This window comes from Pleurodeles waltl, chromosome 9 (genome assembly GCF_031143425.1).
Source record: "Pleurodeles waltl isolate 20211129_DDA chromosome 9, aPleWal1.hap1.20221129, whole genome shotgun sequence".
Lineage (NCBI taxonomy): Eukaryota > Metazoa > Chordata > Amphibia > Caudata > Salamandridae > Pleurodeles > Pleurodeles waltl.
This window is the reverse complement of record NC_090448.1, coordinates 339,764,255-339,779,959: the sequence shown is the minus strand read 5'-3', so window position 1 is coordinate 339,779,959 and position 15,705 is coordinate 339,764,255. Positions and strand designations below refer to the sequence as shown.

Here is a 15,705-nt window from a genome sequence, read left to right as displayed (position 1 = left end):
TTCCTATGGCTATCATCCGACCTCTTTTCCTACTGCTCCTCAATCTACCTCTCCTCTGCCTGCCATTACATCTTTTTCCAAACGTCTCCTGCAACTCCATAAGCTAATTAGATCTAATTTATTGCACACTAAGAGATATATGAAGAAGATCGCTGATAAGAAACGTGGACCCACTCCTGCTTATCACCCTCAGGATAAAGTCTGGCTTTCTTCCAAATTCTTGCCCTCTCGCCTTTCTCTGAATAAGTTCACGCCTCGCTATTATGGGCCTTTTCGTATTCTTCAGTTGCTCAATCCTGTCACTGTTCGTCTTCGCTTGCCTCATACTTGGAAAATTCATCCGGTCTTTCATGTATCCCAACTCAAACCTTATGTCCCTGATCCTTTCTCTCGTCAGTTTCCTTGTCCTCCTCCTGTGTTGGTGAATGATGTCCCTGAATATGAGGTTCAAGAAATTTGTGACTCTCGCCTTTTTCACCGGCGTCTTCAGTATTTGATTCACTGGAAGGGTTATCCTCTTAGTGAATGCTCTTGGGAAGATGCTTCTTCTGTTCACGCCCCTCTTTTGATTTCTCGTTTTCATCGTTTGTTTCCTTTCAAACCTAGACCTTCGGGGGGGGGACCTACTGTTGCGCCGCGTGGTGCGGCGCGAGCCGAGCATTCGGCTCGCGCCGCGCAGCGCGTTCTCAAGACGCGGCGCGCCCCGAGTCTTCTTTGTACAGCGCGATGCCCCAGATATTATTTTGGGCCTCGCTCTGCCTTCTGTTGTGTCCCTGTTCTCCCCTGACCCCTCCTTACCTGTTTCTTTTTCTTTCTTCTTCTTCTTTTTCTTCTTTACTTTTTCGAGGCATTTTTCTGTCCTTTCTTTATGTCTTTCCCCCTTCCCATGTTACCTTTTTCTTCCCAGCATTCCTTGGTCCCTATTTTCTATGGTTCCTGTTCTATTCTATCCTATGTACTTTTTCCCTATCCAAAATGGTGTCTTTTTACTTCCTGTTGGTCACTTCCTGTTTCTTGGTATATAAGGGCTCTGTTTTCTCCCTTTCCTTGCGCTGCATCACTTTCTGCTCAGATTGTGTCTTCGCTCCTGATTCTTAGCCTTCGGTTCTGAATCTTTTCAATTTTGCATTTACCTGCATTTTGTTCCTGTTTGATTCCTGGTTTTGTTTTCGTTTCAGGAATCCATTTTTTGGAGGTTTTTTCCCCTTTATTGGGGTTTTTTCCCTCTGGCACTAATTCTAAAGGGCACGGTCTGTTCTTGGCGTTTCCACTGCCTGCAGCACCGTGGCTACTAGAAAGAGTCGCCCTTTTCTGGGCCAAAGCCGAACCCTCAAGACCTACGCCACTAGATCTGCGGTTTCCAGGCGCCAGCAGCACGTGAGTCGTGACAGGTGGTGTGTGAGTGCTTATTCCTTGGAATCCGTTTGGCAATCGATGCACGATGGTCTAAACCATTGGAATTTGTTTAGTGTGTAAATTGTAGGTTTCCAGTGGGCGTGTGTGGGGGATGGGGTATTGTGGTGGGTTTCTACTGCTTTTCTTGCGGGTCGGATTAGTGGGTGAGGTGTGCTGGTCTTCCCTTTGGTTAACTTGAAAGGTGCTGTGTAGAGGCCTACTTTGTGCTTTTGTGTAAACTGTTTTTGTATCTATTTTTTTTTTTAGGTGCTGTGTGCTGGTATCCATTATGGTTAGTGTTTGGATGATGGTTACTGATATTTGTTCTAGTGGGTATGGAAGACGCTGTTTGGTCTGTGGGCGTGGAATGATTGATGGGTGAATTATGTTGGGCCCTTTTGGGTTTCGAGAATGGTGTGCTCTTTTGTCCATTGTGGTTGTTATGGTGTCAAGTGTGTCCTTTGATTGGTGATGTACGCTAGTCCAAGGACGACTGATTAACTGTGATGATCGGCATCCCTCTTACACAAAACTCACATAATTAAAAGTTTTACTTTATCTTATTTATGACAGGTATTGATTTGATGGATATGGGAGGTGTAACATTGCAGCAGTCGGGAGACGATCCAGCCAGAATTGCCTGGAACGTGCGCAAGAAAATCCTGGAGTATCAGGAAACTTTTAATGTGCTAGAAAAGGTAAGCGATCTGATAACCTGCTTTGTCCAGTGTACTCGTGATTGCCCGTGATGCTGTTTCAGTGGCAACTAGTAGTGTCTCGCATTTTAACATTCCTGTGAGAAAGACACTCTTACTCGCATAGATCTGCATTTGAAGAGTGAGCGCGTTTCTCATTCCCTTCAGAATTCAGTGTTATTTCATTGGATTTTTTTTTTGCACCTACGGTAAAATCCCTCCCTCACCTGTAATCTACTCTGGTCTGGTTGTGGGTGCTGTTCAAACGGTGGTGTAGCGTCCCCACCACAGTCTCAAAATGTCCCAGACTCTTGTTTGTGAGGCCTGGGGGAGGTATCAACTTTAATTCCTCTGCTTGCTTACTTTATCGTTAACCACATCTCATGGAGCCCTAGAGCACTAGTGATATACCGGGTGATTAATTTAATTTGAGGGCGATTGCTGAGAGCGGTTATTACCCAACAATGACTGGTTGTTTATTTAGAGCTCATAGCAGTCACAGACCTGCCGTCTTCCTTCTGTTTGTTACGTTTTACACTGCAAGACCTAATATGCCCTCCGGCTCTCAAGTGCTCCCTGGGGGAGTAGTGCTTCCCCAGAGACTCTGAGCAGTGCCCTTCCAGAGCCCAACCCCCACATCATTAACTCGTGCCTTGTGTGATTACACCCCTCTCTAAGCTGTATTTTCTAGTGCTTATGCTATACCCTCAATTGTAACTCCCCTTTTCTCCATTTTGATTTAGTGTCCGAAGCCAGTGATTGTTGCCTTCCATGGAGCCTGCATTGGAGGAGGTGAGGTTATTGATGGGGTGGGGATTGGTTGCTTAGTGACAGGAGGCTGTTGGGGAAGGTGCTCTGGCACATGCGGACAGACCCCAGGGCACGCGAGAAGAGACTAGGAAACTAGCAGCGTTGGGTATTAATGATAAGTATAGAGGAGGGATACTCTGTTTTAGGATTCATGTAGGAGCATAGGAAATATGCAGTTTACGTGGGGATCAAGACTGCAGAAAATGTATTGTGATATTTACTGCTGAAGGAGCAGGGGCTGACTGTTGAAGAATAGGACGAGGTGTGTTTTGGGGTATCGGCATAGTAACGTGCTTTGTGTAGAAGAACATGGTGATTGTGTTGGGAATGTAGTGGAGTTTGCAAGAAGTGTTGGGCATTTAGTGCTGCAATCAAGTTATTTTAAATTGTGTGTGGTGAATGATGGGATAAGAGTTGGCTTGAGGTTTTTGTGACTGGTATATAGAATTTTAAATGGGATAGCTGTCAACAAGGTGGGTTTTTTCTAATGGTGTAATTCTGGCGAACAACAAATCTAATGTTGAAAAACATCCCCTTTGATGGCAGCGGCTTACCGGAAATGTTATTTATACTCCCCACAATTATTTATTTTCATCAACACAGGTGAAAAAGAACTGTTCCGTGTGACAGTCTTTGACAAGTTTATTGTTTGCCATTTTGTGACGGCGTCTTTTAGAAATGTTTCTTTGCAAATGAAAATCGCTGTTCAATTTGAAATTACTTGAAGTTTCTTTGTTTATCGTAGTGGGATACCCCCATTTAGTAGAAAATAGACTTGGAGTGATTTTGTGCCATATATATCTTCAGTGACCATTTCGTGATTCCCACAGCACCAGTGTATATATAGAGGAAATTAGGATTTTGTAAGCATTGATTTTTCTAAGACATAATATCCTACAAAAACCTTCTTAATTGCAGGGGTGGATTTGATTACGGCGTGTGATATTCGATACTGCACCCAGGATGCGTTCATCCAAGTGAAGGTAAACACTACTCCATGCCAATCAATTTCACTTTAACTTCCTCCAATAAAGGTTCATACCCACTTTCTTAAGTACCTCTGTGCTGTGACAGAAAACAATCCATATGCTTTCTACTGAATTGGTGAGTTTTTAGGCTTCGAAACAGACAGTGCATGCGCCGTCTGTTGTGAGACATACTGTTACCTTTCAGTGGGCTTAGAGCCCACCCATTGCTTGCCCTCAATTGGCTTACTTGTTGCTTTTCTTTGCTTATTTGTTAGTTTTGTGAGCTTTCCTTCCTACTTTTGTGTTTGTTCTGCACCTGGAGCATGAGCGCATTAATGTGTCCTTCCACTGCTTGCTTTTTTTAGGCAGTACTTTTTCTTTTTGCTCACGCACTTTGAGAGTGTATGTGTTTTCCCACCACCTCCCTTGTGTGTTTCACTCCACCCTGCTCTGGGTTCCTCTCTCTTGCACCTGAGTTTCTCCCCACTCCCCTGCATTGCCTTCTCATGTGTTTTTTCCTGATCAGCTCCACGTTGCTCTTTTTGCCTGTTTAACCCCTCCATCTGCCACCTGTGTTGCTTCCCTCACACCCATTACTTTGTGTTGCCTTCACCTTTCGTCCCCTTGTTGCTTCCATCCCCAGCACCCTTATGTTTCTTCTACCACTCCTGAACAAAAAGCCTGTGTTGCCTTCTCCACCTGCTTTAAAAACCTGTCCCAACCCACGCCTGGTTTTGCTTCTGCCCCTTGTCCACCATGTTGATTCTGCCCCCTACTCAAGCCCCACGTATTGCTGCCCCACACCCTGCTTTTGTGTGTTTTTATTTATTTTTAGTTATGATCCAACTCGGACTGGTAACTAAAAAGAAATAAAAGCAGCCATGTCCTTTGGTAGGTGCACCTATGTGTGGTGCCCATGCCTCATGCCTACAAAATGACATGCCAGCAACATCAAAAGTTTTTTTTGTTATAAATTCTCTAGCTGATGCTGTGCCTCATGGCTAAAACAGTTAGTACCCAAAAACAAGTCCTAATGGCTTTCCCAGTGCTTGTTGATTGGTGCCAATGGAGAGTAAACTCAACCATGGGACACCGCCCCCTGTATCTGCCTTATCAATGCATACTCAGGTGAAACAGTAATTAATGCCACTCTCTTATGAAAGTTTAGGAAACCCCACCACATACGCCGTTCATTGCCCTGTCACAGAATACAGTTGTCAGGGAGCTAATGAAATAATGTCATCAGCAAATCCACAGCAGGGATAGTGAAAGAATCTCCCATTCAGGTACTATCACGTCAGATCAGTGTAGTGTGCTCTAAATACACATGGTTTTCATGCTTTTAGCAACAGCCTTATGAATGGTCTCCCCAGCAACTCGGTTGTCCATGAGCTGAGTAGTCTAGTTCCACAGACCCACCTGCATCATTACCAGAGCTGCATTGCCTAAATACGGATGGTAGAAGAGTAGTGTTGTAGTCCTCATTGACACATAGCAGCCTCATGTTTAAAAAATGTTAACCTTCAGTGTATTTCTTCTTTGTCTATCAAGGCTTTCCAGACTACGTTGAACTTCTTACATTTTATCAAAGCCCTGATCACCAGCCACTGGACGTATGCCATATTGGAGAAGTCTGATCTCATGGCCCGAGTTTGCAGATTATTTTTACTGCTTTGTTTTGCAATTTATATAAGCAGATCATGGGGAACTCTTCCCTTGGATATAAGGCTTCCCCTTAATACTGTGTCTGTGATTAAAACTGGTCTAGTCTGATACTTTAGGAAGAGCAGGTTATTTATTCCTTGCCTAATGGGGATGAGTGTTACACGCTATCTCTTCTTAGTAGATTTATTTGTTCATGTAGTTGCAGTGAAGGTCAGGAAATGATCAGGGGTGCTGAAGCCCCATCACTAGGATTTACATGTTTGTCCCGTTAAGCGTTAAGGACCAACATGCTCTGCAGCATCCATCCAAGCATTTAAATCGGGTATTCTGTTCTCTTCCCAAACTCTGTCCAAAACAACGCCTTGGTGTTTTCAAACATGGGTAAATCCAGTTTGTATTCCTTTAAGAACCCTCTGATAACTGTGTGTGTGTGCTTTGAATAAGGATGGAGAGATTGTTGATCTCTAAATAACAGCACAATTAATTTCTATATTGGTGAGAGGCGGGACCTAGCAATACCAACTGTTTTCCACCTGGAAAAAAAAGTCTATTTTTTGTTGTTGTTGTTGCAAAGCTGGCAATTCTGGCCACTCCCACAAAGGGACTACACAGAAGAGTGTGGTGAATGTGTCGAAAGAAGGCAACCGAACCAATTATTTGAGTAGTGCCTGATACTCATCATTACTCATCTACGAGACTCTGCCTTAACGTCTGCCAGAGCAGACTCTGTCCTGGGATTTGGGTGGACAACAGACTGAAGACTGTTCAAAAGCTGACACTCCTTAGAGGTTTCTGCAGCTGCTTGGACAGCTTCTTCCATCACCTTGTAGTTGACATGCCTGTTGGAAATATTTCAATAGCTCCCCGTTTCCAGAGGAGAAAATGTAACCTTTTCATATCTGTGTCCAGTGCAGGCTTACCATCAAGCATAAAACACATTCAGTGTGCATCCTACTGTCAAACATCTCAATTCATAACTCATTCTCTCATGTCTGAAAGTGTCCTTTTTTTACAGGAGGTGGATATTGGATTGGCAGCTGATGTCGGCACTCTTCAGAGGTTACCACGAATCATTGGAAACCAAAGGTAACTTATGTACACTGAATGTTTGTTGAAGGGTCCATAGGAATATGGGTCAGTTGTGGCCTTTGCTTAGGTTTTCTTAGGTGATTGTGACGTGGATATTTATTTTTCATGTTTGCCCTGAACTGACCATTTATGTTTCATTATTATGCAGGGTATGAATCCTTAGAAAGTAACAGAAGATAAGACACAAGTCTCATGTAGTCTTTCAATTTCACTACCTCTTGTTTCTCTTAAGGGGTGGCTTTGTCTTTTTACAATGATTGCTTTAAAAATAAAGGTTTTGTCCCACAGTTCCTACTGGGAGGCAGTTTTGTGCTTTGACCACCCTTTTTGCAGAGGTGCCTGGTGACACTTTAAAGTGGTGGGGTGTAAAAGTTCGGGATGAGTGACCTGTGGCGAACGAGCCCTACCTTCACAACGGAGGTTTGTTCGGGGGTGCTCCCCATAAAAATTGGAAAAAAGAGTGGTCAGATGGTGCATTTTACAGAAAATTTGAGGAAGCAAGAAGGTTATTAAGAAGTGTGGATGGGAGGACACAGACGCGGAGAGCGCTCCTCTGGGAGTCCCTGAGGCTACAACGGAGATCCCAGGGGGAACCGAACAGAGCTGGCTTTTACCTGGAAGTACTCCGCGACCTCCGGCTGACGCGGAAAGGTAAAAAACGCTAGGAGAGTACAGTGGACACACAAAGAGAGAGAGACGGAAAGGAGAAAGAGCGCAGAACTCGAGCAGCAATAGAGGGACAAGGAATAAGAAGACAACGTGTTACCAGAGAGGAGACGGGAGGAGACAAGAAGGAAAGAGGTAAAAGAGAACAAACAGAGAAAAGAAGGGAAGGAGTAGAAAGGTATCCTGGAGACACTGGACCTGCCAGGAGGGGACCCTTAATATTGGAGATACCGCGACAACTCCCGCCACGTCCCAGGAGGGACGTGTCTTAGCCAGGTGCGGACTTGGGGCTGGCATTGGCTACATAATAGCATGGGTCAGGGACGGCGGGACTGAGGGCAAAGGGGTGCACAATAGACATTGCTATCAGCATGATATACACGGGGAAGTAAGAGATTGGTGTTGTGTTTTCACTGCCCTTTTTCCTCTCACAGATACCAGCCCAATCATCCCTCTCCTTTAGTTCTAAGAACCAAAACAATATAAGAACCTCTTACCTGACTACACATCTGTTGTTGTCTCTTTTCTTCCTCGGTGGTCCGCTGCCAACCGATCCACCAAGCCCAATGCCTAGGAGGGAATAGAAGAGGAGACATAAGAAAAGACTCTAACTAGATGGCCTACCTTGTGTCGCAATACATATGGAACAAGACAATAAAAACGGGAATACGCTCCCTACTCTGAGTCCTGTGTGTTACATGCATTTCCCATAGTACCACCACCTTTATCCTACTCTTTTACAAGGCGATTATTAAATGTGTAGTTATTACATCAATAAAGAGATTTCATATGATAATGATGTAGGTAGCTGCTTATTCAGTATAACCACATAACTTTATAAGAGACTTTAAGATAACAATGCTGAGTACCTCACAGATTTCTTTATTTATTGATATACCTTTACAAATTAAATCTTCTGAGGAAATACAAGTTTTGTGATCTGTCAGGCTGGACATAATGTTAGGTAACAGCAAGGAATAAACATTAAATGGCAGTAGGGACCCTACAAGGCACTGTAATTCTCATTCAGGTGATGAAGAAATATGATCACATCACCCCTATCCTGATGATGGAACTCCATTAGCTCCTCTTTCCGGTCCACTATATCATCAAAACCAGCTGTATCATTTACAAACATTGCAAATGATGCAGCTGTTGTTCATGAAGTAGTGATGGAAGGCTGCTGCAGCACCCCTCTTATCTTGATCGACAGAACAAAATTATCAAAAAATAAACAGGTGTTTTGGATCAGATCGCAATTGCAAAGAAGACTGGATGAACCCTCACAGCTTAATGAGAGAAGTGCTGCTAAAACAAAATAATTCATAAAATGAATGCCCCTGCAATGTTTCAAATGCTCATTATTGAGTTTCAGAGCAACCATATGGTAAACATTAGACAGATTAAAGTCAGGCATGCACCAGTGATTTCAGTGACTCCAATATCTGTAAAGCAGATGAGTAACAACTGAGCAGGCCACAAACTACCAGCATTCAAAAAAGTGTTAGTAATAGCACATTGTTTACTTTTTGCAGACAAAATAAGAATGTCTGTCTTTAATAGCTGCAAACCTCTCAGTGACTTGAACATTAAAATCTGGGGTTCTCTTAACAAGGTCTCTCACTATAGAGAGCATTGCTAAAGCGCTCAGTATTTCCTCTATCATGGTGTTCCTCAGGAATGTCTTGATTCTGTTTAAAGTTCAAAAACACTGTTGCAACTCGTAGGAGTGGTAATGACTATTTTTTAGTAAATCCACTCTGCCTTTAAGAGATTTCTCCATATTAAGTTTCTGAATTAAAGTGAGCAAAGAAACTGCACTGCCGATAAACATGCAATCCATACAATACAGTTAACTCCACTGCTCTTTGTTGATGTATAGGATAAGCTTCCACAGCCTCATTCAGTGCTTGCTCAGGAAAGTAAACAGCATACTTTTCAAACTGATCATTTTCTAGTAATGTGGCACTTGCCAAATGCTTTGTAAAAGAAAAATGATCCTTTGCATGCATGCACAACTATAGTGTCACATATTTCCTTTGCAATTTGGACCAGATTGCTGCTGATTTTTCTGTGGTTTGATAAACTAGAATCGTTTAGCAGTCTGCTGTCTAAATTGTCAATCTATTCTCTGACTTTGTTCATGCTGGTGACAAACTGAGTGGTAGCTCTTTGCACAAAGACAGTATCTATTTCGCGTTTTTGTAACTGGTGGTATAGCAGGTTGACATGAGGCATTATTCCATGAAATAAAAACAGAAAGAACTGAAGCTCTGTCTTGTAGTGTTCTAGCAAAGCCATGGGTCTCATTTTGACTTTTGGATTCAGTCACCACTGGCTCTGTACTATTGAAACATTTCTCAAGGTCAACCCTCTATTGGTATATTAGGTTGATTGGGTGGGTGTGAAAGTTCCACCGAGTTGGGGTTCCCTTTGGAAGCCTTTTGGCCACAATGTCATGAAGTATTTCCATTCTTTTGGGGGAATGAGAGAAGAATGCTGCCATGCCTCCTACATCCAAAGATAAAACATGTGCCTCAGATCTTTGCTACTGCTTGTTGCATGATCAGATGTTGGTGTGCATAACAGTGCACATAATGGGCATTAGAGTACAAATCTCTAATAACTTTTTGTACTCCGCCAGAGAGTCCACTCATTACTGAAGCACCATCATAGCTTTGTGCTATAAGTTTTTATTTTTGAGGGGGCTCTGGAAAAATCGCATTCATTTTATGGAGTATCGCTGAAGCAATGGTGTCTGCACTAGAGTCTCTTAAATGTGTGAAACCATAGAATCTCTCCACCACTTTGTCATTTTCAATGACACTGAAAAAAGTATATGGACAATGTTTTGGTGGCCATATCAGGGGTGTCATCAGCCTGAATAGCCACAAAGTCTGTGTTTCTCAACTGTTGCCCAATATAGTTTTATTTTTTATACTCTCTTGCATGCACTCAGGAAGTTATTTTTATATTGTTTTCAGAGGTCCCCTGAAGACTGTAGCACTTGCTAAATGTGGTTCAATTTCACTGTCTATGCTTGCTATTAGATCCACAAGCCTCTGAATATAACAGGATTTGAAGAACTTTCAGATTCATCATGCCCTCATAATACCAGTTCAAAAGTAACACAGAAACTAATACAATCAATTATTTTTGACAGTATGTGTCTATTATTATCGATTGCTTCAGTGTGTTTCTTTATTGCTTTTTGGGTATGCAGTGCTTATGTAGGCTTGAATTGTTGTCTCCTAACATTCCCAGTCTTGTCAGGTTTTCCATATGGATGCTCGAGTGTGCATGCTTCTTTATTTGATCAAACAAATGCTTCAAGTCTATTACTCTTTTTTTTTGTCCAAGGAATATCACCACCAAACAGCAAGCAAAGGAAGCAGAACAGAGAATTTGTTGAAATACTCCCTGTAAGCCAATCAACTTTTGTGTGCCAGGAGTTTGCCAATGTACCTTTGTGCATCGTCCCCCTGTCCTGGGCACTTTCTTGTAGTTTTAGGTCTGGCCGATCAGGTCCTCATTTTTTTTTTACAATTAGTTTGTCTTCATGACTCAGTCTAAGGAATGGTTTTGCAAGTAGCTGCTTTACTCTGCTCATGATGTCTTACCAATAATAAAGTTATCTGTCAATAATTAAAGTACAATGTATAACGTTTGATGGAAGCATAAGTCATATCTTGTGTATTATAGCAATATATGTCCAACAACAACGCCCCTTGCACAGCATGACTTATTAATATGCTTAACCCTACAGCCTGCTGCCTTGGCGGCCATACTGGCTGTTCAGCCAGAGATATATTTTGAGCCACAAGTAAGGACCTATAACAAGGCAGGGGAGAGGGCCTATAACCGGTATAGCCTGACGCAGCTGGGCTATAAACCTATTATTATATTCCATCCACTGAGGGTAAAATATTTAAAATTAAAAAGGAAGAAACAGAAAAACAGACTTTGGAATGTGTTGGAGCAGAAGGCTTGCAGCAACCATTATAAGCACTGAGCTAGTTCATTGTCTTCAGAGGAGCTTCCAATATTTTAATATTGATTATACAGTTCCATGCTTCAAATCAATACCTACCACGAAGACCACATACAATGCCCTTAGCTATTGTTTAAAAATAATATAACATCAGTGCCCTTACCTTAAACCCTGGGGCTGTGGTGGTGCAGGAGCAGCAAAGGGGATTGGGTTCTGAACCCTCTTCTTTGTCCAAAAAGTATGTACAGTTCTTCAGGCCTTACCAAACACTGAAAAAATACATAGCACATAATTAGTAATTCCAACCAAACACATAAATTATATTATGTGTCACAGCCAACGTAATTCATACTACGGTGCCTCTGAAAATCATTCATTGAAGAGGTAGGATCCCTGTTTTCAGTGTCTGCAAATCAATGGTAGGGATTGGCAGAAGAGTCACTATTAAAATGAGAGGATTTTGTAATGTGATTCAGTCTGCAACAATCTTGCTTTGTTAGGAGTGTGAAGACTAAGGCAGTGGGATGTAGGCACATTTCTAATTCAATAACATGTAAATACCTGCATATAAACTGTACAATGTTTGAAAATAAGAATATCAGCAGTTATACAGACACCAATGTATTCTGCCACAATGTGCTATGCTAATTCACTGGCCTGTTCATGGGAACACAGAGCATCAAATGAAAGTGGAGCCTCCTGGAATTTCTTTTCTGGCCATCCTTGGCTGGACTGAGAACCCAGATACCCAAAGCATTCCTGGCAAATTTTCCCAGACCAACCCCCATAGGGTGCATAGCGAGCAAACCTGACCCCTACAATGGGGCTTGGCGGTGCCCCTCCCTCCCCCCCAAAAATCTGGGAAAATGGCAAAAAATTGTGCATTCTACAACACATTTTTTCATTCTATTCAATTGTATCCGTTTTTAAAGCATTGTAAATGCTGACCTTACAGAGCACCAGAATATGGCAGTCGTTATTGAGGTTTGTCAATGATTCCCTCCCCATCAACCCTCTAACAGTACCTCTCATCTCTCCATAGCCCCTCTCTTACATATATTTCATTTGTTTTATAGTGCCTCCCCTTCCAGCGTAGGGTGTTGGAACACTTTAAAACACACACACAACCCCCCTCTCCCAAAGACAGGGGAATACAAAGTGTTGAATTCACATGTCATCCATATCTGTAGGCATTTTTTTTTTTTAAAGAATGCTTGGTGTGGGTGAGCATAAATTCAGAACGTAACACAGTTGTTAGGGTTTACTTTACTAATAATTTATTCCTACACAAACAACCCCATTTTGACAAAATTAGGATCATCAAAGACAGAGGGGAAAAAAACAACTTTATAACCTGTAGCATGCAGTTTGAATGCAGCTCTTTGTTAGCAGTTCTTAGCTCACTTTGCTAGATTATGATTGCAGCTTATGAACTGCACAGTAACAACAGAAGGAACTCTATGGCAAAAACAGTATCCCACTGTGCAGCATAAAATACTGGTCTGTGATCTGCATACTACGCGTTCTTTGCAGCAGGCCTATTAATCCCTCTGCGCTACCTTAGATAAGTCAAAACTGCCACTAGACAAAGCTCTGATCTCTCTCCAGCAGGTACATTAATCACCAGAGTTGTCTTGGCACTTTTATTCTTGCCTCAAAACTGTTAGATATACAAGGAACTCTGCAGTGCTTTTAAAACTGCTACATAACCAGCCCCAGGTAACAAAAGCAGCCTCCCCACCCTTCCAGCCTCCTGTGGGAAGTACCTGATAACCAACCCAGCCTTGGTGCATCCCCTCGAAGCTGATACCAGGCCTTGTGCTTTTGTTTGTCCTGACATATGGCTTGGATGTTATTGCTTGCAGTTGGAAGACCCAGCTTTCATCAAACCAGGTTATGTAGGCTGCAAGCCATTTGTCAGGCCATAAACCTAGCACACAGGGTGGACTGGGCTTTAAACTCTGTTTAACTGGAGAACTAAATCCTTGCCTTGATGGGCAGGCATGATTGTCACAGCTAGGACCATTGTAAAATTTATATTTGTACAATACACAAAACCTCTAAAGGTGTCAAGCCAGCGAGGCTCTTTGAAAACCACAAATGCCTTTCCTTTAGAAAAGGTTTGACGTGCATTGTGAAGTAACCTGAATTTGAATGAATGCCCAGGTGAGGCGTGGAGCCACCAGCAATCTGCCAGTGGCGAGCAGAACATGCCTACGGTGAATCTTTACACCATAGTACACAACGTGAGAAAATGAAAAACACGCAGTTATATGACACAACCACGCATGCCTTAATGCAGTATGAACAACGACCGCATCTTTAACATGCATGCCTTTACCACAAATTGTGTTGTAAAAGTATGTTTGGCAAAGGAGAATGCGTGGTAAATTCCCTCCCCTGTGCCCTATCGTCCAATACCCCAGCCCTGCAATCCACCCTGCCCCAGCCTTGCTTAAAACTACCCCGACCCGAGCCCCTGCCCTGAATCTGTCCCAACCCCTGAAAACTGCCCCTCCCACCCACCCTGAGCCCTAAAACCCTGCCCCAGACCTTACAAGTTCCCCAATTCCCCTGCCCTGAGCCCTAGAACCCTCCTCCCTGCCCAAGAAATTAACTTGACCTCTCCCCGCCCTGAGCCCTAGAACTAGCCCCTGAAAACCTGCTCTCTGCCCAAAAAACTAACCTGACCTCCCCCTCTGTAAAAAAAAAAAAAATGAACCTGATTCCACTACCCCACTGCGCCCTGAGCCCGCCCCCACCCGTAAAAACTACCACCTCAAACCTGGCCCCAGACCCACTTACATCTCCCATTGCTTCCTCTTCCTACGCTAGACCATGCTTTCTGCCTTAACCACACACATGCGTTGTTAAGGCACATGCGTGTTTAAGGCAGACACCGCGCCAATGCGTGGTTCAAGCCTGGTTTAGCTTGCAGGGAAACGGCACACATGGGTCAGCCCGCGTTGTTAAGTTCGTATCCTAACCCCCCTCCCCCGGGTAAGTCAGCCCCTAACATTTTTACATAGACAATCCACTGCCAGGGACTAAAGATCACCCCGTAACAGAAGCGGACTTGCCTCAAGGCACATGTTATTTGCATAGTGCCAGCCGCCGGATCCCTCATTTACTTGGCCTCTTGGCGCTGGCTGTCGTCTGCAGTCTCAGCTTCATACGCCTTGTCAGATGCGAGCTACAGCATGTGGCACGGGCAGATAGAGGTGGGTCAGACAGGAAATGTAAGGAAGGGGAGGGCCTCTTGGCTTGACTCTGGTGGGTGCTGAAATAGAAGGGGTTATGTTGAAAACAAAGAGGGGACATGATGTATTCAAGAGTTGCAGCAGTATCCCAGTTCACTTCAGTATGGCTTTCTTTGCATGATTTAGGAGTTGACAAGTGTTGTCAAAGCTTTAAAAATTACAGACGTAGCAACGTAATGTCTCCTGTCTTTCTCCATCCAATGTCTTGCTTTCTTGCACTTTCCTCGACCCTTCCCTCGTCCCGTTCACCTCTAATATCTCTCTCCCAGTTTGCCTCCTCCTCTCCTCTGTTTCTTCTCATCTCTTTACGCTCTATTTCTCCACTATTTTCTATTTACCCTCCCCTGTCTACAAACCTCCCTTGCCTCTCGCATCACCTTCCCTCCATTTACTGCATCGTTCCGCAGAGGCAGCAAAAAAATCAACATGTTTGACAGTCTGGGGTTGCAAAGGATGGAGGGGGTTGTGGGGAAGCTGAAGCCTGACCAGTTAGGGGTAGGGAGCGGGTGGGGTGTAAGGGCTGGAGGGGGGAGGTGGTAGTGGGGGGGGGGGGGAGCTGATGGGAGCTGATGGGAGGGGTTGGGAGCAGGAGAGGTGCAAGGGCTGAGGGTTGAGCCCGGAAATGCTCAGACTGTAACCAGATAACTCGGCACTCTTGCCTGCAGCAAAGCTTTGCTTGTATGGACCGAATTAGAAATAAGAGCTTGTCACGTAATATAAGCCAAAAGGACCTTCATTTTAGTTGCTCGATTTCAAAAGGGGCTTTGTTTCCTGTTTGTTTCAAAATACAAGCACAATAGCTCACCTCCAGGCCTTGTTTTGATAGAATTTCAAATCAATTATCAGGGCAGAGAATGGAAAGAAAGTGGTGTGTCGTTTACCATTTGTTAAGGTAACGTTCAAGGTCCCTTCATTGTAAACCTGTTTTTAGGGGCGCGTGCAAAGCGCTCCGTCCCCTGTAGTAATCTCTCTTTGGGCTTCCAACCACGCCCATGTCACGTCAGTCACTTTCATTGGTTCGTGTGCTTGTCTTTTAAAATCTGCTTGCTTTAATTTGTGAAAGGCATGCATACGTCATGCCTTTTCCGGTGTTTACCCCACCTACACAGCACCAATAAACTACTGAAAACCTACGAGGCTCGTGTTTTCAGCATGGTTTCCGGGCT

General features: G+C 43.6%; 1 protein-coding gene across 2 annotated transcripts in view; it reads left to right on the top strand.

The window, feature by feature from the left end:
* Positions 1-15,705, top strand: part of ECH1 (enoyl-CoA hydratase 1) — a 186,399-nt gene that overhangs the window by 135,758 nt on the left and 34,936 nt on the right. For both annotated transcript variants that reach the window (XM_069206892.1, XM_069206891.1), the window contains exons 4-7: positions 1,969-2,093; positions 2,834-2,882; positions 3,819-3,883; positions 6,549-6,619. In XM_069206892.1, coding sequence (XP_069062993.1) covers positions 1,969-2,093; positions 2,834-2,882; positions 3,819-3,883; positions 6,549-6,619 — 310 coding nt within the window. The remainder of the gene's footprint in view (positions 1-1,968; positions 2,094-2,833; positions 2,883-3,818; positions 3,884-6,548; positions 6,620-15,705) is intronic.